Here is a 27,140-nt window from a genome sequence, read left to right as displayed (position 1 = left end):
TAAGCAGTTCTAGAACTGACATTTCCGTTAGGGCGGTCAATTTAAAAATGTGTTAACAAGGTCGTAACTAGAAACTTAGAAAGAATGTTAACTAAAAACTTAATAGTTGAAGTATTTTTCGCAACCGAAAATACACACGATTACGCTAAATAAATATGGAATGCCCTAATCTAATTTAAATGATGGGTTATATTTTTTTGCCCATTGACAGATTAGTATTATATTATACCTTTATATGCCTAGCTATAAGGAAAGGAAGATTAGACGAGTTTGGTTCGGCCCAGTTCAAAATTTTAGGTTAACTAGAATTCTAATTCTAGAAAAGGGCTTTTCAAATACAAAAAAAAAAAAATAAGTTTCAAATATTTTTTATATATTAAATTCTATTAGCGGGTTTGTCCTGCAACTAAAACCATTCGTTCTATTAATATTTAAAAATGAATATTCAAAGACTTCAGCAAAGGTATAAAAGAATTTAGTTAAAATAGCCTTTTGAATATTATTTTTTTACAGACTTGGCAGGGCAGGATTGATTAATAGACTAGTCTCCACTGCTGTAAAAGAAGAAAAAATTGAGATACCGCTACGAATCCACAGGGGCCCTACTGACATTTTAAAGGCTTTGGAAAGTACCATACAAAGAGACCCCACAGCGGCACACTATAAATATCATGATGATCCTTTTTTGTTACCCATGAACAATCTAGCTAAAAGGTCTTATGCAATGGCACAGGAAGCAGGTGTGTCTTGAACTTATTGTAGTAAAATTTGGAAGTTATGGTAGTTGTTTATTGTAGGACGTAAAGCTGCTCATTGGGTTAGAAGTGAAAATCCTGAATTATTTAATCATAAAGAGTGTGACCCTCCTATTGAGTCATTCTTTCCTAAAGTTGTTTATACAGAAGAAAGTGAGGTGACTGAAGATGATCTTGTTAATGTTATTGACAGAAATGAAGTGTCTGATGCTATGCTTGTTTATACAAATTTAAAAAATAAAGGTTTTGACCTTTTCTTGAAGTGCAAAGATCAGAGTAATGTGAAACTGGTTACTTTCAGGAGTTGAAATATCTGATCAAACTAGACAAAACCTTTTGGAGTTTTTATGCTTCTATAACAATGAAGACACATTGGGTGATGAGTTTATTGAAGAAAGGTGGTTTAGGCAAAGTTCCAGTATGAAAGAAAAGCAGAGGAAAACCTGGACGTAAGCTTCAAAAATGATTAATAAATTAAATTGATAAAACTTGTTTTTATTGTTATGTAGGGATGGTGGTCTTGCTGAGGACATTTTTAACAGTATAGTAAACCCAACAGCTGAGGCTTACTCAGCCTTAATACAAGGTATGGCTAAATATAATCAAGCCTCAAGGGCTTTTCATTTATTTGAAGAAGCTCAAAGCAAAGGTTTAGAACTTAATCTGAATGCTTATAATGCTATTATTGGAGCTGCTAACTTTCTTAAAGAAGGTTATGATTTAAGGTAAGTATTTTTTAGTATGTTGCCTCAAAATATTTGTTTAAATCCAACCATTACAGGTGGGCTTTTGTGACAAATATATTAGATAAAATAAGACAAGCAGGACTAAAACCCAACTTAGGCACTTTAAACTCCACCCTATATTGTTTGAGTACCATGGGCCATAGTAAAATGACTAAAGTGTTTACTCTTAGAACATTAAGAGAGTTCAAAGAATTAGGGATTGAACCCAGTTTAGGCTCTTGGTATTATGTACTTATAACCTTCTGCAAAGACAGTGAGTGCTGAAATCATTAAAACCTTTTATTTGGTTATTTTACTTTGTATTTTAAGGAGGAGCAAAAAGTGCTATTTTAACCAACATATTAAGCCAAGTGGAAAATAAGAGCCACAACATTCACCACATAAGCGACACACATTTCTTTGCCACAGCCATGGATGTTGCTTATAATCACTTGCGTGATGTCAGCTTAGGGCAAAGAATTCATGAATTATTGTTAACAGGAAAAAATTACGATTTAATTGGAGACTCTTATAAAGAGTCAATTTATTAGTAAGTGTTCTATTTTCCTAAGTTTCTTTTAGAAATACATTTTTTATAGTCGCCACTATTTTAATTTGCTACTGTCTGGAATTCCTTTTGACGAATTTATGGAGAAAACCTACAATCACTTGGTACCTCACATTTATGTTCCTGAACCCTCTGTTATGAAAGAAGTTATTAAACAGGTGAGACTATGGCCGCTTTCGTTTTCAAGCTTCATGAAGCCAGCAGAGCGTTTTGGACGTCACAATGACGTAATTTGACAGTTGGTCAAATTATGGTTTTGCCAAGTTACGTCATTGTGACGTCAAAACGCTCTGCTCGCTTCATGGAGCTTGAAAACAAATGCGGCCTATACTGAACTTTATAAGTAAATAACCTGTGTTCAATAATTGTTATGGTCCTAGTTGGCTGTGTTTCTCTCGTTCTAGCATGAACGTAGGGCCGTTGATAAGTTCGTATATGATTTGAAATCAAACCGGCGGATTGACAGCTGTCATATAATAATTGTTTTCAAGGTTATCTAAGACATACGCTTTTTGTGATAATTGCCATCCATAGGCGACCTGACCATAACAATTATTAAACACCCGTTATTATTGTGGTGCAATTGTAACAAAATCTAAAATTTGCTCTAGATTGACCTGAATGGCGCTATAGAATACATCCCAAAAATATGGTCAGACATGGTCGTTTTCAACCACACTAACCGGGAAGAACTGGTAACTTTGCTACTTGCTGTTATGGTTGATAATAACCCACCCACTGATTCTGAACTGGTGGAAAAATTCTCGAATATTGGGTGGGACATTTATACTACTATTGCAGAACAAAAGGAAGAAAAATTCAATGTCATTCAGTAAGTATTCCATAAAATGTATAGAAATTAGTGAAACACTACCATTTGTTATCTGTCCCTTTATTGGCAGCATTCGTTTTCACTATCCATGAAGCGAGTAGAACAAATGTGACGTCACAATGACATTGTTTAACAGCTGCTCAAATTACGTCATTGTGATGTCACATTCGTTCCATGGAGGGTGGTAAAAATCATCAAATAAATTAAAATTACATCTTTGATTACAGCTTTACAGGTGAGATACTTGGAAAAATCCTGATTGTCGTTTTGAGAAATAACGATTTTGAACGCGGCTACACCGTATTCGAAAAATTGAACAGAGAACAACAAAAAATAGTGGGCGTTCCTTCATTTGATGCTCTGTCTCTGTTTGTGGATCATTGTATTAAAAATAAATCTCCATCTAAGGCGATAGTAAGCCAATCAATATTGTAAATGATTTTTATTTACTTATTTAATTTTAGGACTGTATTCAATATGCTTCTGACAGTGGTTTTCCTGATGTGTTAACTTTAGGTGCAAGACTAAATGAGGCTCTAACTTTGGAAGAGTCCCACCTAAATCGACTGTCCAAGTTTGTCAGTTTGAAAATACATTAGTTTTTTTTTTGTAAATAAAGTTTTAGTTTAAATTAAAACACTCATAATTTATTAAATTAGGAAACTACAATTCTTCAGGAGGAAAATAAGGTCTGGGTTTAGTAATTGTAAACTTGTACTCTTCCCGCGTGTGGTAGGGAGCATAAGGATCGTCCACGTAAAATCGCGGCCTTCTCCAGTACTTGTTAACCATTTTATCCAACATACGACTTTGCGTGGAATTGCACAAAACATGCTGCCTCAAACGCCTTTTATTTGCTGACGTTTTCTTCCACAGTCTTTTGTGACAACCCGCTCTTCTTCTAATCCAACCGCCCCAAGATAGTCGGTAAAACCTGTCAATATTTTCCCATTAGTCTTGTTTGTACACATAATCAAAAAGTATCATTACTAACCGTTTGAGAACTGTTTTTACGGTTTTTCTTTTGCCTTTTCTGATCGAATACTTTATCAGGGTTCTAGAAGTGGTCACAGTGGGGTCAAGTCGGGAACGACTTAACAGGGCAACGTCGGTTTTTGGTTGGAAAATCGAAAAGTGTCTCTGAACTGTGGAGGAGACCAAACTGTTGCAGAGGCGTGGATTGGCTGCTAAAGTTCGATTAATGGCTAGATTTGAAATAGATTTCGTTAATGAAATAACTGAGCGAAGCATGTTTATTGAATTCTGTTTTGGAAAAAAATGAGAAATGGGAAACTATACTCAAATTCCTCAATTTCTAACCTAAAAAATGTGTGTTATGGTTACGATGCCCACTCGTCATAACCTAAAAAATGAAAATTGAAAAAGTCTGGTCTGACGTAGAGTATAATCACGTGGCAGCCGCAAAATAGTTGACTCACCAGTGCACGTGATAGTCTGTCCTGTCACAATAACCAAAACCATTTAAAAAAATGAACGGAACCCAACGTGCTTGATTCATAACCTCATTCATACTCATACTCATAACCTTAATTCAAAAACACAAAACTGCTGTAGGGGTAGGGTAAACAAGAAGTTTTTCCATACAAAAAAACCGAAAATAATTATTTTATTCTATAAATCGTCTTGAAACTTTCTGCAAGGGCTGTGACCATGAAGTTTTCATACAAGGTAAGTCTATAAACTTATTTTTATTAAAGATTTCTTATTGAAAACAAGACAAAGTTAACAAAGACCTCCTTTATAATCTTTAGATTTGTAGATGATCTTAAATTGGTAGTCAAATGAATTCACCCAACACTGTCTTTTTAGTTTGTTAATAATTATCTTTATTATTATACCTATTATAGTTCAGTAATTTACTGGGAACAGTATATCGGAAAGGTGATCTACTCTTCACTCCAGATGGCAATTCATTAATTAGTACTGTAGGAAATCGGATCAGCGTTTTTGATATTAGGAAGTGAGTTGCACTTTTTTAATATAATGAGTAAAATTTAGAAAATATGTATTTTAGTAACAAATCCTACACATTGCCAGTAGAAAGCAAATTTAACTATGACACAGTAGATTTAAGCCCTAATGGATGCACATTGATTGCTATTAATGAAGAAGGTGAAGCTCACATGATTAGCCTGGTCTCTCAGACTATAGTGCACCGTTATAGGTTTAAAGGAAAATGCAGAGCTATTAAATTTAGTCCTGATGGAAAACACTTTGCAGTGTGCAAGGACAATAATGGTAAACTAGTTTACATTGTATTGGAGTTTACTATAGCAACTTTCATGTTGCAGTCTTTGTATTTAAGGCTCCAGGGCCTTTTTCAGGGGAGTACAATGCTTTTGTTATGGAACGGGTGTTTCATGGTGCTTATGATGAAACTACTTGCATAGATTGGTCATCAGACTCAAAGATTTTAGCGGTGGGTTCAAAAGACCAGGCCACCAAGTTATATCCACTAGAAAAGTAATGAGGAGTTAATTACTTTAAATCAAATTTAACAACGTTAATTAAAACATAGTTAAGAATTCAAATTGTTGTCATTGCAGGTGTAAAAATTTTCGTATCTACTCTCTGGGTAATCATACTGATGGAATAGTGGGTTGTTTTTTTGAAAAAAATAGTTATGACCTGATTACTATATCAAGAAATGGTCAAACATGTGTCTGGGAATGTACCATTGATCCTGATGATTTGCAACTTTTAGATGATATACCTTTGAAGAAAATTGTAAGTGTGTTTTTAAATGACCGAAAATATTCATCTTAAATTTAAAAAACTTACAGAAAAAGTCTGACACTGAAGAAGATGACATAGACGTTACAAAATCCCTTGAAAAAACCCAAGCTGAAGCTGAAAAAGCTTTAGAAGAGATGCATATAAATGACGTGGAAGAGGAGGACAAAACTAATAATAAGTTATTTTATAAAAGAACAGTCAGACATTATCTGGCTGATGAAGTAAGAAAGGAACATAAAGAAGCAGTTTTAACTGCTGCAGCCTATCATAAAGCTTCTAAAATTTTGATAACAGGTTGATTAACAATACTAGCAACATTTTAAGGTTTTAAACTTAATTGAGACGCTTTTAGGATTTTCTTCCGGTGCCTTTTTTATTTATGAAACCCCTGACATGAATTTGATACATTCCTTGTCCATATCCAACCAGAAAATTTCCTCTTTGGCCGTAAACCAATCAGGTGATTGGATAGCGGTCGGATGCAGTGGGATCGGACAGTTGTTGGTTTGGGAATGGCAAAGTGCGTTTCTGGTACTTTTTGATAGGGTTAGTGAAATTAAAAACTGATTTTCAGGTGAAACTCACGTGATGAAACAGCAAGGTCACGCAAACAACATGTCTTGCATGGCCTACTCTGGCGATGGACAGCTATTGGCCACCGGAGGTCATGATGGAAAAGTGAAATTGTGGAATATTGGATCTGGATTTTGTTTTGTCACTTTTAGCGAACATGCGAGCGCTGTTAGCGATTTGGCTTTTAGTGGCAATAAAAAGTTTGTGGTTTCTTGTTCATTGGATGGGACTGTAAGAGCTTATGATGTTATAAGGTGAGTTTTTTGTGAAGTCAGTCAAAATATGGGGTTCAATCAATATACCACATAACGCATAGATAAAAACGAGCAAACTTGTTTGACTGGTCACTCCACAGTTTTTATTGTTCCGCGTTTTTAAATTAGAGTTTACATTCCTACCATATTAGTGCCCTTACTTATTTAATACAATTCCTGGAGGTTTACTTATTTGTTTTATTGATTGGTTTATTCAAAGTTTAATTTTTTTTGTAGTTTTAACTGACTTTGTATGGACTGATAATTCTGTTTGATTTTTATGGCTGGATACAGGGTACTTAGTGCAGGTTATTGAATAACTTGATTTTTGTTAGGTATCGGAACTTTAAAACATTTACATCTCCGCGACCAGTACAATTTTCCTGCGTTGGTGTAGACAGTAGCGGTGAATTTGTGGCCGCAGGCGCTCAAGATGTATTTGAAATCTACTTGTGGTCCATAAAAACGGGCAGACTGCTGGAAATTCTGTCCGGTCACGAGGGCCCAGTTGTACGTACTTAGACACCACATTTATGTGTTTTTTTTTTACTAAAATGTCGGTTATATTAGGCTAGTTTATGCTTCAGCCCTAATTTAACTTCGACCACTATGGCTTCAGTCTCCTGGGATAAAACGTTAAGGATATGGGACGCGATCGAAAAAGGTTCGGCGCACGAAACTATCGAATTGGTGGCCGACGGTATGTTTGTGGCCTTTAATCCTAATGGGACTGAAGTGGCCGTAGCCACTCTTGACGGGCACATTTCCGTTTTTAATGTTAAAACTGCTTCGCAAGTTATTACTATCGAAGGAAGGAATGATTTAGGTAGCGGCCGGTCCGAAACTGATTTAATCACCGCTAAGAAGAATTTGGAGGCAAAGTGAGTGTGTATAATAATTTATTGTAGGAGGCCTTATATGTTCATAAAAGGGAAGTTGCTTTTGTACACCTATTTTTATCTTAAAACTGAAGTATACTGTAAAAAGTGAAAATTTTTAGGTCTTTTACTACATTATGCTATTCAGCCGACGGTGAATACATTCTAGCAGGCGGTCATTCTAAGAACGTATGCATATACAATGTAAAAGAAGGTTTGCTTGTTAAAAAGTTTGAAATTACGCAAAATCGTTCATTGGACGCTGTCGATGTGAGTTTTCATGTTATTGTATTTAGAAAGTGTTCCAAATTCTACTAAGAAGCATGAGCGTCTCGGAATCTTTGGCAGATATAGACAATTATTCTTTATTCTATTCATCAAATTCCAAGATTACTTGTGCTTTCACCTGAATTTGAACAATATGTACTGTTCCTTCTATAAAATCATTATTTTAGGACTTTATTAACCGTCGCAAATTAACCGAGTTTGGTAATTTGGCATTGGTGGAAGAACGAGAAGAGCGAGAGGGAGGAAATGTGGCCATTAGACTGCCAGGAGTTCGTAAAGGGGACATGTCAAACAGGGCCGTAAAACCTGAAGTAATATTTTAAATAGTTAAACCTTTAACTACAATCTATACAACTAACCCGAAATATCTACTTAAAATGCATTTAAACAATGAATTGTATAGGTTAGAGTGTTATCTCTTCAATTTTCTCCAACTGGTCAACAATGGGCTGCCGCAACAACCGAAGGCTTAATGATTTACGCACTAAATTCCGGACTCGTTTTCGATCCTTGGGATCTGCAAATAGGCATTACCCCAGCTGCTATACGTCAAGCGGTTAAGGAACAAGACTATCTTAATGGTTGGTATAAGAGTAATATATAAGTCCGATTCACAGCTAAAAAATTTGTAGCATTAACGATGTCAATGAAAATCAACGAAGCCAGTTTGATCCAGGAAGTGATTGAAACAATTCCAGTGAAAGATGGTCAGTTTTTTGTAGGATTATTAAAGATTCAGAGTTAAAATTTAAAAAATAATTTACAGTGCAACTGGTAGTGTCTAGTCTTCAGGACAAGTACATTGAGCGGGTTTTACTGATAATTTCCAGTGCCTTAGACTCTTCCAGACACTTGGAATTCTACCTATATTGGATGCAACACACTTTAACTATTCATGGACCGAAATTAAGCGGACAGAGGAATATGCCAGCACTTTTAGCATTGGAGAAAAGTTTAGTAAGACGATATGAGCAGATTTCCAAATTGTGCGTAATTTAGCTAGTATTCTGTATATTATTTTAATAATTATATTGATTCGTAGATGCGATCATAACAAATACACTTTGGAGTATGTGACCAATTTGGGAAAGATCAAGGCTGAAAAACAGTTGAAGGAGGAAAAAATGGAGGATGAGAGTTTGTCAGGTTCTGATGTAGACCAAGTAGCAGACAATTTTGCGGCGGATAGTGACATTGAAATTGAATTAGATGACCTGTAATATAGTTGTTTATGTCAATAGACACAAATTAATATACGGTTAATGAAATAAACATGCACCTTTATTTACATAAAGAAAAATTGGTTATAAACATTAGCAATTGTCAAAAATAGTGGGGACGTTTATGTCGAAAAAACTTTGTCTAATCCAATCTGAAACAAAAAAAAAATCTATAACATGCCCAGGACATATGGCAAAATTAAATGTAAAAGAGAATGTCAAATAATTTTGTATACCCTTTCTCCCTCATGTTTAACACATGAAATCAGCTCAAAAGCAGTATCGCACGCGTCTCCATCTGACTGAACTGAAATATAAAATGCATATCAGTTAACCAAAATAAAACAATTATTTTAAACTTACCTTTTCCCAAACAAGTTTTGTATACGGACTCCATGTTTGTGTATAATTCGGGCTCTTTCGATTTTAGAGTTTCCAACATTGGATTTGTAGGTTCCTCAACTATAGAACCGTCTTCATTCATCTAAATTAAGTTATCACAAAAAAATTATAACCACAATTTCCAGCTTTTTGGGTTGGTATGCTTTATTACCACTGCCAGTTTCTTGTATACGCAGAAAATCACGCATCTGCCTTGATGAGTTACTGGGGCCTTATGCTTTTGCAGTTCAGCAATGTCCTCTATAAAATATTAAGTCAGAGAGAATGACACTACTTTTTTATTAAACAAAAATTAAATTTTGAAAAAAAATTCAAATTTGTAAGGTCATTTGGTATGCCCCTTGCTGTGCATTAGAACCTTTTTCGAGCAAAACGAAAAATTGCACTTTTTTACACAAAATGGCATTTTTCTAATTTTTGAATAGTTTTTAAGTGCTTTTTTGTGCTGATTTCACCTAATATATGTGCATTTCTCCGTTTTTTGAAGGGTCATATAGCTACTTTATTTAAACTTTTATCAATTTTATTTCCGCTATTAGAAAGAGCTTATTGAAAATACTACAAAATAAGCCAAAAATGTTATCTCTAGCTCTTCACGTTACCGAGATATTGAATTTCAAAAAGTAGTAAAAAAAGACCCGTAATACCCCCCCATTCTTTCAATTTTTTTGAAAAATGAAAAATTTTAAAGTGCTTTTTTTGTACTTATTTCACCTAATTTAAGGTCCTTTGGTATAAATATGTCCTTTGCTGTGCATTGGAACCCTTATAAAGCAAAATAAAAAATGTCCAAAAATGCACTTTTTGCAAAAATTGCATTTTTTCAATTTTTGAATGATTGTAACTTTTTTATTTGAACTCTTTAAGATTTCCCGAAAACATCATTAGAAAGAGGATAAAAAATACTACAAAATGAGCCAAAACTGGGCTTTCTAGCTCTTCACGTTACCGAGATATTGAATTTCAAAAAGTAGTAAAAAAAGACCCGTAATACCCCCCCATTCTTTCAATTTTTTTGAAAAATGAAAAATTTTAAAATGCTTTTTTTGTACTTATTTCACCTAATTTAAGGTCCTTAGGTATAAATATGTTCTTTGCTGTGCATTGGAACCCTTATAAAGCAAAATAAAAAATGTCCAAAAATGCAATTTTTGAATGATTGTAACTTTTTTATTTGAACTCTTTAAGATTTCCCGAAAACATCATTAGAAAAAGGATAAAAAATACTACAAAATGAGCCAAAACTGGGCTTTCTAGCTCTTCACGTTACCGAGATATTGAATTTCAAAAAGTAGTAAAAAAAGACCCGTAATACCCCCCCATTCTTTCAATTTTTTTGAAAAATGAAAAATTTTAAAGTGCTTTTTTTGTACTTATTTCACCTAATTTAAGGTCCTTTGGTATAAATATGTCCTTTGCTGTGCATTGGAACCCTTATAAAGCAAAATAAAAAATGTCCAAAAATGCACTTTTTGCAAAAATTGCATTTTTTCAATTTTTGAATGATTGTAACTTTTTTATTTGAACTCTTTAAGATTTCCCGAAAACATCACTAGAAAGAGGATAAAAAATACTACAAAATGAGCCAAAACTGGGCTTTCTAGCTCTTCACGTTACCGAGATATTGAATTTCAAAAAGTAGTAAAAAAAGACCCGTAATACCCCCCCATTCTTTCAATTTTTTTGAAAAATGAAAAATTTTAAAGTGCTTTTTTTGTACTTATTTCACCTAATTTAAGGTCCTTAGGTATAAATATGTTCTTTGCTGTGCATTGGAACCCTTATAAAGCAAAATAAAAAATGTCCAAAAATGCACTTTTTGCAAAAATTGCATTTTTGCAATTTTTAAATGATTGTAACTTTTTTATTTGAACTCTTTAAGATTTCCCGAAAACATCATTAGAAAGAGGATAAAAAATACTACAAAATGAGCCAAAACTGGGCTTTCTAGCTCTTCACGTTACCGAGATATTGAATTTCAAAAAGTAGTAAAAAAAGACCCGTAATACCCCCCCATTCTTTCAATTTTTTTTAAAAATGAAAAATTTTAAAATGCTTTTTTTGTACTTATTTCACCTAATTTAAGGTCCTTAGGTATAAATATGTTCTTTGCTGTGCATTGGAACCCTTATAAAGCAAAATAAAAAATGTCCAAAATTGCACTTTTTGCAAAAATTGCATTTTTTCAATTTTTGAATGATTGTAACTTTTTTATTTGAACTCTTTAAGATTTCCCGAAAACATCATTAGAAAGAGGATAAAAAATACTACAAAATGAGCCAAAACTGGGCTTTCTAGCTCTTCACGTTACCGAGATAATGAATTTCAAAAAGTAGTAAAAAAAGACCCGTAATACCCCCCCATTCTTTCAATTTTTTTGAAAAATGAAAAATTTTAAAATGCTTTTTTTGTACTTATTTCACCTAATTTAAGGTCCTTAGGTATAAATATGTTCTTTGCTGTGCATTGGAACCCTTATAAAGCAAAATAAAAAATGTCCAAAATTGCACTTTTTGCAAAAATTGCATTTTTTCAATTTTTGAATGATTGTAACTTTTTTATTTGAACTCTTTAAGATTTCCCGAAAACATCATTAGAAAGAGGATAAAAAATACTACAAAATGAGCCAAAACTGGGCTTTCTAGCTCTTCACGTTACCGAGATATTGAATTTCAAAAAGTAGTAAAAAAAGACCCGTAATACCCCCCCATTCTTTCAATTTTTTTGAAAAATGAAAAATTTTAAAATGCTTTTTTTGTACTTATTTCACCTAATTTAAGGTCCTTTGGTATAAATATGTCCTTTGCTGTGCATTGGAACCCTTATAAAGCAAAATAAAAAATGTCCAAAAATGCACTTTTTCCAAAAATTGCATTTTTTCAATTTTTGAATGATTGTAACTTTTTTATTTGAACTCTTTAAGATTTCCCGAAAACATCATTAGAAAGAGGATAAAAAATACTACAAAATGAGCCAAAACTGGGCTTTCTAGCTCTTCACGTTACCGAGATATTGAATTTCAAAAAGTAGTAAAAAAAGACCCGTAATACCCCCCCATTCTTTCAATTTTTTTGAAAAATGAAAAATTTTAAAATGCTTTTTTTGTACTTATTTCACCTAATTTAAGGTCCTTAGGTATAAATATGTCCTTTGCTGTGCATTGGAACCCTTATAAAGCAAAATAAAAAATGTCCAAAAATGCACTTTTTGCAAAAATTGCATTTTTTCAATTTTTGAATGATTGTAACTTTTTTATTTGAACTCTTTAAGATTTCCCGAAAACATCACTAGAAAGAGGATAAAAAATACTACAAAATGAGCCAAAACTGGGCTTTCTAGCTCTTCACGTTACCGAGATATTGAATTTCAAAAAGTAGTAAAAAAAGACCCGTAATACCCCCCCATTCTTTCAATTTTTTTGAAAAATGAAAAATTTTAAAGTGCTTTTTTTGTACTTATTTCACCTAATTTAAGGTCCTTAGGTATAAATATGTTCTTTGCTGTGCATTGGAACCCTTATAAAGCAAAATAAAAAATGTCCAAAATTGCACTTTTTGCAAAAATTGCATTTTTTCAATTTTTGAATGATTGTAACTTTTTTATTTGAACTCTTTAAGATTTCCCGAAAACATCATTAGAAAGAGGATAAAAAATACTACAAAATGAGCCAAAACTGGGCTTTCTAGCTCTTCACGTTACCGAGATATTGAATTTCAAAAAGTAGTAAAAAAAGACCCGTAATACCCCCCCATTCTTTCAATTTTTTTGAAAAATGAAAAATTTTAAAATGCTTTTTTTGTACTTATTTCACCTAATTTTTTAATGCTTTTCGTCTAATTTTTTGTGCTTATTCTCTGTCAAAAATTTTAAAAATGATTGAATTACACATACAATTTGTATTCAAACTTACTTAAAAAAAAATCTTATTGTTTAAAAAACAACATATTATTGATGCCTTACCAGGGGTGGCTTTTTCACTTTCCGCACATTCTAGTCCATATTCAACAAGTTGAGCCATTTGTTCATTAATTAGTGCTTGATCAATCTATATAATTTCATGCAAAAATTACAATCGTGGCTCATTATACATTAAAACAAAAAATACTTACGGCATACCCAACTGAGACAAAAGCAAACACAAACAATACGACACTAGGACACATTTTTTTATGTAAAACTGACTTGATTTTAGCGGAAAATATGGAAGCTGTATGAGTTTAAGGAGTAAAATGTATGTAATATATACCAGAACCCAGCCGAAAATTGGAACGATTAATTAATAGAAAATTATACATTGTAGGAGCGCTAATGCAGGACAGACATACAATTTTGCGCACCGCTGTACGGATTATCGGTTTTTAATTGAAACCTACAGGACTAATTATTGTTTGACCCTCTATGAAGAAAATTACATACATAGGTCTCTTGCATTTTTCACTTTATCCATTAACATAACCGGAAGTAGTTATAAATATTGTGACTAAGGCCCTCTCCTGGATTACCAAAGTGGCTTATTGAAAAAACTTGAAAGGCAATAAAATAAAACCACTCTATTATAAGCATAACCAAATATTTGTTTGTACTTTTTAATTTATATGAACAGAACAAAATGTATTTAAGCAATATGCATAACCTGACAAATAATCCACAATTATTATACCATACAGGACACTGTACTAATAAGGTAAATCTATATTTCCAGCGCTACCAAAGCTGATAGTACAACATCGGCTTCTGCATAACGGTCCTTAATTTCTTTTAATGACCAGTCAACCAGTTTTGAGGACTCTTTCTTCTTTTGTGAAGTGGATTTAGATGAAGTTGACAGCGCCGACGATGCCTGTTAATAACCACTTTCACACCTTGATTGTCAAAAAACCTTAATACAAACATATACCATATATAAACCATAAAGAGCCCTCATATTTTTAGGATTAATTTTCAGAGCATAAGAATAATAGGACTTGGCAATCTCCAAATTTTCCAGTCCGCCTTGAGTGTATTTAATGTCCGCATAACGTTGGTGCAATAAATGATTATGAGGATTATGCAAAATTAGTTCTTCCACACAAAACGCCGCTTTGTTGAAATCTTGCTCAGAAATGTACAATTCAGACAATTGCTGCCAAGCCTCCACATCTGCCATAAATCTACAGTAAAACGTCCATTAGCAACCATACTTAAAAAAAAAACAACAAATGTGGGACAAACATTTTCAAATAATCCGCAAGTTCCTTAATGGCTTCAACAGTTTTGCCTTGAGCCTTCAACACTGCCACTTTACGTTTTCGGGCCGCGCTGTTAGTTTCGTCGGCGCTAATAATTTTATCCAGGACTCTGATTGCACCTTCAAAGTCTTCTTCAGCTTCCAGTGACATGGCATGAAGTTTTCTTACCCTTAAGCTTTTTGGAAACTCTTCCAGTAACATTGCAATGCATCTTTTTGCCACATTTGGAGTGTGACAATCCAGTGCCGCAATACACACTTGTTCTAGTATTAAATACTCTAAAATTTTAAAAATAATTTCTTTCTGCTTCATTACATGTTAAGATGTAAGCAAATACCAAGACTAATACAACAACACTTTACATTACTTCTGAAAATTAGGAGACTTATAATTAATGTCATTCCTTGCATGGTAGGACTAGGAGGCTAACTGCAATGCCCCTACCCTCCAAACAGTTAGGTTTTCAAAATTTTATCTAATTAATAAAATCAATGCTGCCTAAACAGTTAAAGATTTTATTGGTGTCTATACTCATTATTCTCAAGTATATTGTATTTTAATGTACTTATACAAAATAAAAGGCAATTAACATTAAACTTACTTTCATTTCCTAAATTGTTAATTTTCTGTTGTAGCCCATTCAACCAAATATCCACAATTTCCCTACTTTTCCTATCATTATTTTCTCTCCATAATCGAAGTTGTTCAATATCGCCTAAAACACATTAAATTATTAGTCTTTAAAAATACTTACATTTGCTAATAAAAATACCTTTTGGGCCACCCATTATAAATATAAATTACGGAATTTCGACACGAACGCTGAACTGAAAGACAGGTGTCCTGTATTGCAAATTGCAATAAGACAAATGAATAAAATAACTTAAGAAATTAATTAAATTATTTTTATTTATTTATTGAATTAACATAAATATGACATAACCTCAAAAGGAATATTTTCTGTACGTCATTACGTCACGAGCACTGTTCAAGCAATCAGGAGGTCCAACCTTCTAGTGCCTAGTGCCTTTAAGTATATTTAATATTTACAAACATGCTAACATTCTGCTGACATGCAATTAAATTAAAATAACATCAACCAACTAAAATCCGGCCGAATAGTCGGCAGCTGAAGGCCTGAAGGGCTATAAATAAAGCAGATCTTATTTTTTTATAGTTAGCAGTCTAGTAACTAGTAACTTTTCGAAGTCGTTAATGTTGGTGGTTGTGTGTGTATTCATTGTCAAAAGTGTTTTGACATTTGACAAGCGACAACAGTAAAAACAGACATTTGTAATTTTGTAAAAAAAAGGTTGACATCTATGAGGTTGAGGTGCATCTTAAGGTGCAGTGTTATTACTTTTAACGCAAATTGTGACCAAAATTCTGGTTTTTAACAGGTTAGTGCGAGTATTTATTATAACACAGTGTTGCCACTTTACGCTTATCAGGTTTCCGAAGATTAGAAACGGTCCCTTTGACCATTTTGGGGCATTAAAAGTAACCTTGAAATTAAGTGTAATCAGTAGTAGAATCCCCTTTATTCTGGGAATTTATTCATTTACTCAAGAGAACCCAAGTTTTCTAAATGTTAAACCCTGCCCAATTTTGCTAGTAATGATATAAAAGTTGTCACACACTTTTATTTGCTTTTGGTGCCTCACATTGATTTTACTGAGCAAATCAATACTCAACTCTACATTCTCTTGTACAGTCTCCATTTTAGACTTGCCTTTAATTATCATGTATTCAGCTATTCAGTTATCCATTCATGATATTAGACAGGTGAGCCTGATTTTGGAATATTATAATAATCATTCAAAAGGGAGAATGAACCCCACATCATTTACTCATAGTGGAGTATGTAAAGGGTACAGATACTTTCTTTTCCTGTCCAGCTTTCTATGGCCTAATTAGTATTTTAATACCTATCAGTACACACTGTTTATCAGTTCACAAATGTCTATTTTAAGAAATAACTTAAAGAGTTAAATGTAAATTTGTTATCTGAGATAAAGGTCTAAATTGCATTTAAGGATTATGTTTTATTGCAGGTTTCCTAGCATCAAAAATGTTCACACTGTGAATCTCCATTTTAAAGATTTATATTTTCTTTTTAATTTTATTTCTTCCCCCATCTCTTTAATATGGACTTGGAGTAGTAAAACACACTGTCACCATGCAACAAGGTAATGAAACAATGTGCCCTGTGTGCACATTGTACCTCAGGCCAGGAATCACTTTAAAGTCACATTTGGCTAGCCATCCTAAGCAAAAGGTCATTGATGCTTTGGTGCAATTGTCTTTGTTTGAAAATGTACCAAAAGCACAGTTTTCTCAACAAGGACAAGGTGATGAAAATATACCTGAAGGTTAGATAATATAGCCAGTAGTTTATTTGGCCTTACCAATATTTATAATTTCGTAGCAATAACACACACTCAACCTCCAGTTGCCCAAATGGCACCATACACCAATCAGGTGGCAGTACATCCAACAGGAATGGGACCTGGAAACCATTTTTTTATGTATCAACAAAGCATGAGCACTACATCACCACATCAATCTAATGTTTCTCCAATGCCATTTAATCCATTCACACAACAATATCTGGTTCCTGCTGTCTACAATCCACAGATGATGCCTTACTTTTACCAACAGCAGCAACTGATTATGTCTAGTAATGGTATGCCACCCAATGTAAGGGCTTTACCATTTGAAATACCTTGTGCAGGCCAGGTAAATATATTGGCCACTGTAAACAAGTGGTATAAACATCTTTATTGTGTTAATTAGATGATTAGTAATAAATTTGGACTAGTTAATTTAGTAATATGTGGAGTAATTTTCAACAGGTGAGCAATTCTACACCTAGAGTAGCTGAAGTTTGTACAGTTAAGGAAAAAGAAAATGAAAGAGAAGAAGTGAGTGAAAAACCTGTTGATAAAGATAATGATGAAGATTTAGTTAGAAATGAGGAAGAGGAACTTATTGAAGACAGTTGTCAATCAGAATCAGCTGAACAAGATAAAAAAATTGAAATTGATATTAAAATTCAAGAATTAGATGAGAATGGTAGGTGGCTTAGTCAAGCAAAATAGTTATTCTGTGAGTTTTTAAAAAATTGTAGATCTCTTAAGTAGTGACAGTGAAGGTATACCTGACTCAATGTATAAAAGTAAAATGGAAGATGAACAAGAAAGGGCAGAAAGTCCTTACTTGCCCAGTGACAGCTCATCTGACAATGATTCCACTATTCATGAACATGATAGTCAGGACTGTCACTATCAGAATGATAGTGTTGACAATCACAATGAGGAGTGTGTTTCTACCAGCCCATTATCTCATAGGTCCAGCGCGGACTGGACGTTTCCACAGGATTTGAATAAAGCTTGTCAGACGCAAAATGGTGCCAATTTATCTCCTAGGTAAGCCTGATTCCTTAAAATAATTAGAGGGTGTCTTTTAAAGGTACTAGTCACAAAATAAGGTAATTCTGCAATATTTACTTTAGTTCATAAGTGCGTAATAACAGTGCTAGACAAGTCAAAAATTAAAGTGAAAATTTTAATTTAAATAAACCCCTCGCGGATAGGATCGATAAAGTAGAATTTTTGGCATTTTTTAACGAACTACACCGAAATGTCTCAGCTAAATTTAATTAATAAGGAATTCAGTTTGCCCTACAGTGATTTCTTCACCGTTATACAGAGTAAAGAGAAAGATGCTGCAATTTCTTGAATTTCAATAATGGGTTTGATTGATATTTCTTACTAAACACTTTTTGAGACAAAATGAAGGACAGTCCTGATTCTTAATTAAAAATGAGCAAAAATTTTGTTGTATCAATGAGCAGTTTAGTTTACTAATAATAATAATTTACCTCATAATGATTTACCAACTTTATCCTATTTAAGATCTCAAAATGAATGTCATCAATCCGCTTTATCGGAAAATCGTTCTGAATACTTTTTCATTGACCAGAGAAGCAACATATCTAGCGTTTATAATTCTGAAGAACATCAAGGATATGAACAGGTAGCTAAGAATGCATTGAGCCTAATCCGACAAATTGTAAATGCTTTTACAGTCCGAACCCATTTACACGTCTGCTAACATTATCAACAACACGGAGAGTATGGATTTCCTCAACATCGACGAAGGAATGCGTGTAATAATTGGTGATTTCTCCAATTCTTCCTTTATACCGCCGGCGGAAAATTACGAGTCGGTCAGACACGAAAATCCGCCGATTTTAATGACAATCGGCGGTCTGCCCATGGTTCCGTCCAGACCTGAGGACAACGGTATTGAAGTTTTGGAGCAGAACGTTGTGAATATGGATACGAGCGTTGATGATGTCAATATCCGGTCGGACGAAAAAATGCCGCCGAGAGGCGAATTGTCCGGTCAGGAGAGCATGGGTAGTTCAGTTGACGTCACCTGGAGTCACATGCAACACTATCAGGGCCAAAGCAGCGCCGTAGGATATGAAAATAACTCGTGGGATAGCAATAATGAAGAAGTGCCTACTTATACTGAAATGTCCGATAGGAAAGGTTGGTTCCCATATATATTTACTCACTCTGTATTAAAGGAGGTAAATTTCTAGATACCATAACCACTGTAGATGTAACAGTATTAAAACAGGAAACTAAGGATGGTGCATCGAGTACTTTGACGAGCAAAGGCAAATTGCCGTTGAGGCCTTTAAGTTTGGATGTTAATAAGAAAAAAGTGAAAAAATTGATTATTAAACCTAAAAGTACCAAGAAGGAGACTCAGACCAAGTTTGATAGTGTGTTTACTGCTGGCCTGAAAAGGGAATCTAGTGAAGACGTCGACGATCCAGGTTTAGGTAAGTTTTTTTTTGAGAATTAAGATTTAAAACTTTAACAAAGTTTCTCTCTTTGATTTAAAACAAAACCAAATTTTTCCAACTTTCAAATGAAATTTAATAAATCGTCATTAAGCCACTGAATGCCAATCGGTGTTTTTCTAGAAAATATAGATGGTATCAAAGAAGAAACCAAACCTCCTACAATCAACTCATGCAAAACGTGCGATCTCCTGTTTAAAACCAAAAAAGAGCTGCTGCTTCACAATAGAGAGTTCCATAGACGGCTGAAATCCAAAGTGGTAAAATGTTTAATTTGCGATGAAATGTTTCATTTGGAGCACAAATACAATGAGCATCTTAAAATCCATCCTTTAGAGTGTCGAATGTGCGGAAAGTTATTTTATAGGTTGGTTTTCAAAGGTTAGATTTCAGTAAAGTGTTTTTATAATAATTAATTGTGTAGACGGCAAGGATTGAAACTGCATACAGCTCGTCACTTGGGGATTAAACCGTTCAAATGCGATTTATGCGATAAAGCGTTCCTGGTCAAACAGAAACTGGAGGAGCACAGGAACTGTCACACTGGTAATTCGCCTATAAAATGTTCCATGTGTCCGGAGAGTTTCAAACGACACTCAAATTTAGTGCAGCATCGGAATAAACATCACTTTATGGTTGGTTTTTCAATACTAAAGGACAATCATAATAACAAAACTATTTAAGGTTAAGCCAAAGACGAAGGACTTTATATGTTTTTGTGGCGAAGTGTTTCATTCTAAAAAGAAATTGGCTTGGCATAAAGAAATCCACGACGACAAGCCCAAGTCATGCACGCAGTGCAGCGAAAAGTTTATTCACATGGCCAGTTTGACTAGGCATATGCGAAGGGCGCATAATGCTGAATATTTACCTGACGATCGAGATCCTACAATGGTAAGTAAATATATAAAAAAATAAATGAATTATTCCAAAATGTATAAATGAATTATTGTGAAATGTTGCAGTCTAATACCGAATGTCCAGTTTGCAAAGGTATCTACCTCAAATCGTCGCTGGACGCTCACCTTCGCACTCACAGCCAACAAAAACCGTTTAGTTGTTCGATTTGCAACAAGGAATTTACGACCAAGTGGAACCTGAAATTGCACAAGTGGACGCACGCAACTCGCGGCCAAAAACCGTTCAAGTGCGAAATGTGCAAGGCCGCCTTTATCAGGGAGTGCGATTACGTGTCGCACATGAACTCGCATAAAAGCTTGCGCCCGTACACGTGCAACTATTGCGGGGCGCAATTTATCCGCAAGTACAACTGTCAGCGACACGTCAAAGAGCACGAAAACGAAAAAACGTACAACTGCGACGTGTGCGGTAAGTCGTTTCATCGTTCTTACTATTTGAAGGATCACATGCGGGTGCACAGCGGCGATCGGCCGTATTCGTGTCATATTTGCGGCAAAACGTCCACCACCAAGTCGAATCACAATAAACACGTTCAAATTCATCATGCTAGGGAACCTGTTAGTACTGAGAATTAGTTGCTATATTATTGTTTTCTTTTTATAGAAAATTTTAGAAAACTTTACTAGTTTTTGTGGTTGGATTGCAGTATCGTCTATTTTATTTATTATTCAGAATTGTTTATCGTCCGTAAACGTACTAAATAATAGTAGAAAATAATTTTTGATATTCGAACATAAATTACAAATTTTCTTCCGCATTCAGTCTGACTCTAACCCAATGTCCAAAATTATTTCCTTATTTTACAAAGAACACTTTTATGTACAGGGTGTTTATTAAGTACTTGTACAAACTTTAAGGGGTGAATCTTTGACTAATTTTAAGCAAAAGAGTTTGTATTAACATGGCATTGTTTTAGAGAGACAGATACAAACTTTGTTGCGTATAATTCGTCGAAGATTCACAGATAAACTTGTATTATTTAAAATTTAAATGATTTGCTGCAACAGCAACTAAATTGAATATTTTATTTATAACATAGGGAGATACTATTTTTGATGTAGGATAAAAAATCAGTTTACAGAGCACTTGAGTTCTTTTTTGTAGTATACAGAGGTAAAATTATTAACTTATGTTTTTTGTGATATCTTTTAAAGGCTTCTGAGATAATTTACGCAAGCCGATATTTTATATCTTTCACTACAACTAATATGGGATTAGTATAATATGTAAATATCTGTGATAACATCTAATTTATAGCATGTGTTCAAATCCCGATTATTATGTTTATTGTACATTTTCTATTTTATTTCCAAAACTTACTTTATTGTATTTAACACTATAATTTTATTGGTGCAATTTTTTCGGCACATGGTTTTGTCTTGAGACTGGTTATTGTAAATAAACAACCTCCTATTACACGAACAAGTGAATAGTACAATTTAGTGGTTCGTACGTCTGCAAGTGTGTTAGTTTTTTAAGACTGGCGATTGTTTTTTCTTTCTAAAATAGACTAAGATTGATAATTCAGACTATTAGAGTAAAACTCAGTTGTTATTTTTTTATAAGTAACTAAACTTTTGTAAAATAGTAACTCTGTAATCGGTCAGAAGTGTGCAATGTTTTTTTTTGTAATATTTAAATACAGAATAAGTTTAAAGGCAGTTTTATATTTTTTATTCACATCTCTCAGTCACCCAAATACTTCTCATCAATGCGTTCCAGATTTTTAATATATTCTTCTTTGGATAGATTTTGTAGTTTGGTTATTTGCTCTTTGATTACATCACTGTCATACTGGGCCAATGTCTTAAAGAAGCTCACAGCAGCAACCTAAAAAAAGAGTAATTTAAGTGACCAAACAAACGACATTTTCAGAAATATAACCTGAAGTTGCTGCGGCTGCTTATCAGACAAGTAGAGCATAACACTGCTAATCACATCTTCTATAACGACCCCATCCACATCCAAATTGTACAAAATGTTTGGAATTAAGGTTAAAACTTCCAGTTGAAACTTGTACTGCTGACTGTAACGATACGCGGAACCTTTATCTTTTAGATAACTGGTTTGAGCTGATTTTTCTAGTAGATTTTTCAGTTTTGGTAACAACTCTCTGAAAAAAAGCCGAAAAAATGATCAAGATTTTTCAAACATTTAATTTAATTATCAATAGTCAGCACTTACTTGATCACTCGCATCCTAATAAACTCCTTGGACAGCCTGGCCAAAGTGGCCACAAGTCGAACGCTATTTCTCATTGTTAAATAATCAGATTCGTCCTGGAAACGTTGTACCAGAGGAGACCAAATCTGATGGACGACCGGCAACAGTTCATTCTCCCATTCTTTTAACAGTTCAATCCCGTTTTCCAGAATTTCCAGCACCAACAATCGTCTAGTTGGCTGTTTTGACGGCAAAAAGTGAAGACTTCTTTTCAATATCAGTGCCGCTAATTGGACCTGTAAAGGTGGTTGAGGTTTTTGTTCATCCTCATCGATAGTGTCCACATCTGCGTTTTGCCTCTCTAAATCTTCCTGATACATTTCTTCCGCAGTTTTATTACCCATTACGTCGTCAGAAAAGTCGTTAGTGCAGTCTATTCCAGTTACTTTGAAATGTTCTTGTTCACTTTCCTTCTGTTTTCTGGACTTAATTTGTTCAGGTACTAATTCAATTTTGTACCACTTTCGCAAGCTAATTACAAACATTTTAAAGACCTTCAGGTATGCAGTGGCGTATTCTTCTTTAAATTTATCACAAGAGAGTAGAAGCACCTTAAAAACATCCCATTAAATTTCAAACTTACCACTTTTTTTAATTAAAACATACTTCTTCAATAACGCTTTTCATAGGAAGAAGAACATCAACACTGCAATATTGCAGAACCACAGAAAGCACATTTAGGACTCCTTCTTTCTCTTTCAGTTTTATTAATTTTTTATTGACTTGGAAAGAAAAAAAGTGAAAATTGGAATGGATTAGTTGGGTTACATCATTATATCCGCAACTGTGTGTAAGCTTGTTTAGGGTCCATAAACCGGATGCCCTAATTACAGGATGACTGCAACCTGAAAGATATATTTATATACAGGGTGCCCAACTGGTTTGTTTTCTATTTATTACCTGCTTTCTCCAAAACCAAGTACAAAACATTCAACAAATAGGGTAGAAACGACATTTTTAAAACTTCGCTAACCCTTCCCAATCCTTCAGTAATCAAGGCAATTACATTTATATTATCTTGAATTTGTTCCAGCAAGTATTCTTCTGGGTCTAGAGCAACACTTAAATCATTCAATGTTTCTTCTGTATACAGGTTAACAACATTTTTCAGTAAAGCTGAATATTGGGATAAATCTGACATGGTCCCAAGACCTTAAAACAAATTATGATTTATCCCCTCCCTTGTGATTAAAAAAAACCAATAAACCTGTAATGAGACAGTTTAGCAGATAAACGGACTCCTTCTTCTTGTTCACATCATACAGAAATGTTTCTACTAATAAGTCGAATAAAGCCTCAAAGCAACCATTACATGCTAATGCTGTGCAAAGCTCACTTAAACAAAACTTAACAGAATCGTCTTGAAAATGTCGGAAATTAATCCAAGGTTGTTTTAGAGTCGAATCAGAAGAGAAATCAGGTAAAGTGTAGTCCTCCAGTAGGCTGACATTACAAGTCTCCAACTCAGTTATGTGTAAAAGACTCTGAAGTAAATTTGATAACATATTTGGAGATAAGAGTATTCTGTTTAAATTATGTTCTCCAAATAATTTTACATAGCCGAGCAGCAAGTTTAAGTTTGCTGTTTTTGAACCGTCATCTACAATGAATGTGTTAGAGCCATAAGAAGTGGTATTAATCCTATCAGTATTTACCAACACTGTTGAAATTCCTTGGTAAACTGGTGATAGAGTTGTAAAAACCATCTTCCAAATGTTCATATATTGATGGTAAATTATCTGATGTTAAATTATTGGAAAAGTCAGTGATAATGTCACTGCTTTTCTTTGCTATTTCAATATTTGAATCTTGAGATAAAATGATTAGGTGTTCAAGCAAAGTGCTGGCAGACATTGGTATTGTCCTAGATTAATGCAACTTTGAAAAATTCCAAATGAACTGATTAACTTGACTTACCCAGCTCCATGTTTGATAATTTTGCCTGCCATACTCACCATCTCACTTCGGACACTGTCGTGACTGTGATAAGTCAGTCGCGTTAATTTTCTCAATGTCACGTTCAAATTTTCGTCGGTCTTCCTGTACCATTGTACATTCCTAAGTGTCGAGTTAAGGTACTCGTCAATTTCCTGTTTATTTTTTAATTTATTTTTTAAAAATGGACTCAAATTTGTCAAAGTCATTTCTGGGATAACAATTTTTTGATCTGACGCTCTGTAATCCTTCACCACTAGAGAGATTATTCTTCCATAGGCTTTGAGGGCCAGCTGCAGAAATATAAACTTAATAGAAAATCTTAATATATCTTTGATGTTTTACAGTAATTAACTTGTGGCCAACTCTTTGATCTTCCAAGGCCACCTCCATCAAAGTGCTTGATAATCCAGGGAGAAAAAACATAAAAGTATCAGCACAATGACTGCCAAGCACTTGGTCAGATAAATCAGTGTCCTTTAAAACTCCACCCGCGGCCATAATGCAATTGATTGCTTCTGATCTGTTCATATAATTTATAAGAGATTTTAATTATTCAAGTGATGTCTAGTTAACTCACCTAAGGTTCCTAGCAGTTTCTTTTTTCACAATTTCACTGCACACATAAATGATTTGTGAAAATTTAGGGACATTTTGCTTGATATACACAGTTTCTATTACTTCAAATGTAATGCTGTTCATTAAACTAGTCATACATTTTATTATTGACAACTTGAATTCTTCACTAACTGCTTTAACTAAAATAAAGCAATTAGTTTAGTTGATTTCTTGATATTTTATGACTCTAGTCTATGTAGCCTGTTTAGTTGTCTTATGCCTACATACCTTTATGATCTGTATAATCATAGATTTCTAGCAGTAGAAAGGTATAAAAATTTAAAAAAATATTGGGCTCATCAATTGAAAACTTAATGAAGAATTCATTCAGTGTCTCAATTGCTTGCTGCTTATCTTGAAGGCTAAGGCTAAAAAGAAAAAAATATTCTCAAAGCTTCTTCAACAAAATGAAATATGAAAGAAAATATCAATGTCTAGTACTGAAGTCTTTCTAGACTTGATAGAGACACAACAGTTGATTAAAACTTAATAGATAAATTAAAAATAATGTAATAGGTAGAGGAAAACTATTAAATTGTGATTGAAAATTGAAAGCTTACCTGATTTCTTTCTTTGAAACTGCTGAAATATAAGGAAAGAAACCGCTAATAACAAACCTAGATAAACATTTTACAAAGGAGGGTGGAGAACTAGAAATTATGTTTTTTAACTCTTTAATGTTTTCAACACAAGAGGGATTGTCTTTTATCTCCTTGCACAGTACTGCTACATCAGAAAATATCTTAAAACCGTTAAGACTCATGTTTCTTGATCTTCTTCCTTCACTTGACTAACCTCTCAATAGTCTCAATGCCTCACAGTCACAAATCAATCTTTTGCAACTTTTGGTTTGGCTTCACTTCAGCATTCTTTGGTTAGAATTCTAAAATGTCAAAACAAAACAAACGAATTAGGTTAGTTTTTTGTTTGTATTTACAAATATCCAAGCATAAAAGGCAAAATCTCCAAATGATTCATAAAAAAAGTCAATAATCACACAGAATGGCTCATAGAATGCCTATTAGTGTCCGACCTTATGCAGAAAGCGGTAAGGTTTTTATGAAAGTAAGATTTTCATTGAAGAAACTTGTGTTTCAAAGGTAGCCTAACATTGTCTATTTTTTTACATGTTTTGTTTTGAATAACCACTTTTACAGTATTTAATTTAAATTATTCCACAATCCTTATTAGTAATTACGGTTGAAGAGTTGAAAAAATACAAAATAACAAAAATTATTTTTTCTTTGATTTTAGGGCAGGATCAAGTATCACATGACTGTTTAAGGAAAAAAGTGTAGGAGCGTCATGGGATATCTATTTTCAAGTATTTTGTTGCAATTTGACATTTGACATCCTAGCTTCTTGGGCCATTGCCATTTTGTTTCACCGGTTCTTTTGAAAAGCCCCAAAAGTGCAGGTAAGTTTATTAAATTAAGCTCTTTGTTGAAAATATTAACTTTTAACATGTTTTACACGAGGTTTTATAACATTTTCTACAAGTTTAAAGCCAGTTTGATTACTATAACTTGCAGCTCATTTTGTAGGCCCATTATCACGAATTTTGCTCCTACAATATTCTCTATTTGTTATTGTCAATATCAATTGCATCATATTGCATTTTTTAATCTATAATGAAATAATCCCCTAATTATTTAATAGTGAAATCTAGTTTCTAAATTGGTTGATTTCAAAGGTCAAAAATTTTAATAATAATCAATGTTTTGATTTTCATTATTTCATTCCTAGTTGGAAGGTTTAGTTCTTAACTAGGATACCTACAACTTATAAAATAAAATGTAATATCATCAATCATACTCCAGTTATTATAACAATATATTTATTTTATTAATTACCTAAATGCTTACCTTCCACAACATTGTATATTTACCTAGACGCATTATGCGATAAGTTTATAAAGTGTACTTAAGCCTTACCTTAGACGACTATAGGCTCATTCATCTTTGATCAGTCTTTTAGCGTGGTCTAATACATTAGAGGGGTTAGTTAATTCCGAGGTTAACACCTAATCAGTTGGGTGATAAATATGATAATAATTGTTGCTGTAGAAAGGATTTCCACAATAA

At 33.6% G+C, this 27,140-nt stretch overlaps 8 protein-coding genes across 10 annotated transcripts in view; 4 read left to right on the top strand and 4 right to left on the bottom strand.

Moving 5' to 3' along the window:
- Positions 1-279: 279 nt before the first annotated feature.
- Positions 280-3,517, top strand: LOC145734282 (small ribosomal subunit protein mS39). The gene is made up of 11 exons (XM_081987563.1): positions 280-463; positions 514-740; positions 798-998; positions 1,057-1,204; positions 1,265-1,480; positions 1,537-1,754; positions 1,811-2,030; positions 2,080-2,206; positions 2,660-2,880; positions 3,108-3,294; positions 3,345-3,517. Exons 1-11 carry the CDS (start codon positions 438-440, stop codon positions 3,477-3,479), a joined length of 1,926 nt encoding a protein of 641 aa, XP_081843689.1. The 5' UTR covers positions 280-437; the 3' UTR covers positions 3,480-3,517.
- Positions 3,500-4,219, bottom strand: mRpL35 (mitochondrial ribosomal protein L35). Its single transcript, XM_081987566.1, has 2 exons — positions 3,875-4,219; positions 3,500-3,814 (listed from the first exon to the last, which is right to left on the bottom strand). The coding sequence occupies exons 1-2, from the start codon at positions 4,129-4,131 to the stop codon at positions 3,544-3,546; spliced, it is 528 nt and encodes a 175-aa protein (XP_081843692.1). The 5' UTR covers positions 4,132-4,219; the 3' UTR covers positions 3,500-3,543.
- Positions 4,220-4,392: 173 nt separating this feature from the next.
- On the top strand, positions 4,393-8,902 carry LOC145734281 (periodic tryptophan protein 2 homolog). Its single transcript, XM_081987562.1, has 16 exons — positions 4,393-4,569; positions 4,749-4,861; positions 4,916-5,139; positions 5,193-5,364; positions 5,448-5,628; positions 5,685-5,931; positions 5,990-6,157; positions 6,212-6,464; positions 6,800-6,974; positions 7,035-7,345; positions 7,465-7,612; positions 7,798-7,941; positions 8,034-8,211; positions 8,263-8,337; positions 8,397-8,616; positions 8,673-8,902. Exons 1-16 carry the CDS (start codon positions 4,552-4,554, stop codon positions 8,848-8,850), a joined length of 2,805 nt encoding a protein of 934 aa, XP_081843688.1. The 5' UTR covers positions 4,393-4,551; the 3' UTR covers positions 8,851-8,902.
- Positions 8,894-13,521, bottom strand: LOC145734287 (general odorant-binding protein 19d-like). Its single transcript, XM_081987567.1, has 6 exons — positions 13,362-13,521; positions 13,213-13,297; positions 9,404-9,492; positions 9,214-9,334; positions 9,087-9,157; positions 8,894-9,002 (listed from the first exon to the last, which is right to left on the bottom strand). The coding sequence occupies exons 1-6, from the start codon at positions 13,413-13,415 to the stop codon at positions 8,973-8,975; spliced, it is 450 nt and encodes a 149-aa protein (XP_081843693.1). The 5' UTR covers positions 13,416-13,521; the 3' UTR covers positions 8,894-8,972.
- Positions 13,522-13,805: 284 nt separating this feature from the next.
- Positions 13,806-15,461, bottom strand: LOC145734283 (ER membrane protein complex subunit 2-like). The gene is made up of 5 exons (XM_081987564.1): positions 15,253-15,461; positions 15,082-15,195; positions 14,464-14,758; positions 14,150-14,402; positions 13,806-14,092 (listed from the first exon to the last, which is right to left on the bottom strand). Exons 1-5 carry the CDS (start codon positions 15,266-15,268, stop codon positions 13,943-13,945), a joined length of 828 nt encoding a protein of 275 aa, XP_081843690.1. The 5' UTR covers positions 15,269-15,461; the 3' UTR covers positions 13,806-13,942.
- A 267-nt stretch (positions 15,462-15,728) lies between these two features.
- Positions 15,729-21,941, top strand: LOC145734261 (uncharacterized). 2 transcript variants are annotated; one of them, XM_081987533.1, is made up of 12 exons: positions 15,729-15,880; positions 16,535-16,852; positions 16,909-17,219; positions 17,336-17,555; positions 17,611-17,908; positions 18,398-18,518; positions 18,571-19,039; positions 19,093-19,338; positions 19,483-19,726; positions 19,784-19,994; positions 20,044-20,253; positions 20,325-21,941. In XM_081987533.1, exons 2-12 carry the CDS (start codon positions 16,660-16,662, stop codon positions 20,853-20,855), a joined length of 3,054 nt encoding a protein of 1,017 aa, XP_081843659.1. In that variant the 5' UTR covers positions 15,729-15,880; positions 16,535-16,659; the 3' UTR covers positions 20,856-21,941. The 2 variants fall into 2 exon arrangements, with proteins under 2 accessions (XP_081843659.1, XP_081843660.1); XM_081987534.1 differs by lacking the exon at positions 15,729-15,880 and adding an exon at positions 15,919-16,265.
- Tti1 (Telo2 interacting protein 1) lies at positions 21,928-27,122 on the bottom strand. 2 transcript variants are annotated; one of them, XM_081987532.1, is made up of 13 exons: positions 26,991-27,122; positions 25,617-25,939; positions 25,285-25,424; positions 25,019-25,196; positions 24,784-24,961; positions 24,421-24,731; positions 24,159-24,367; positions 23,711-24,103; positions 23,404-23,655; positions 23,110-23,348; positions 22,465-23,054; positions 22,165-22,393; positions 21,928-22,110 (listed from the first exon to the last, which is right to left on the bottom strand). In XM_081987532.1, exons 2-13 carry the CDS (start codon positions 25,817-25,819, stop codon positions 21,967-21,969), a joined length of 3,066 nt encoding a protein of 1,021 aa, XP_081843658.1. In that variant the 5' UTR covers positions 25,820-25,939; positions 26,991-27,122; the 3' UTR covers positions 21,928-21,966. The 2 variants fall into 2 exon arrangements, with proteins under 2 accessions (XP_081843658.1, XP_081843657.1); XM_081987531.1 differs by lacking the exon at positions 26,991-27,122 and adding an exon at positions 25,994-26,241.
- The window catches only part of Root (ciliary rootlet coiled-coil, rootletin), a 23,369-nt gene continuing 22,206 nt past the window's right edge, over positions 25,978-27,140 (top strand). The window contains exons 1-2 of the mRNA XM_081987530.1: positions 25,978-26,104; positions 26,311-26,473. The gene's annotated coding sequence lies outside the window, so the exon portion shown is untranslated. The remainder of the gene's footprint in view (positions 26,105-26,310; positions 26,474-27,140) is intronic.

Source organism: Ips typographus, linkage group LG9 (assembly GCF_016097725.1).
Source record: "Ips typographus isolate SLU linkage group LG9, UJ_Ityp_2.0, whole genome shotgun sequence".
NCBI lineage: Eukaryota > Metazoa > Arthropoda > Insecta > Coleoptera > Curculionidae > Ips > Ips typographus.
Note: the sequence above shows the minus strand (reverse complement) of the source record. Positions and strands in the feature narration are given on the sequence as shown.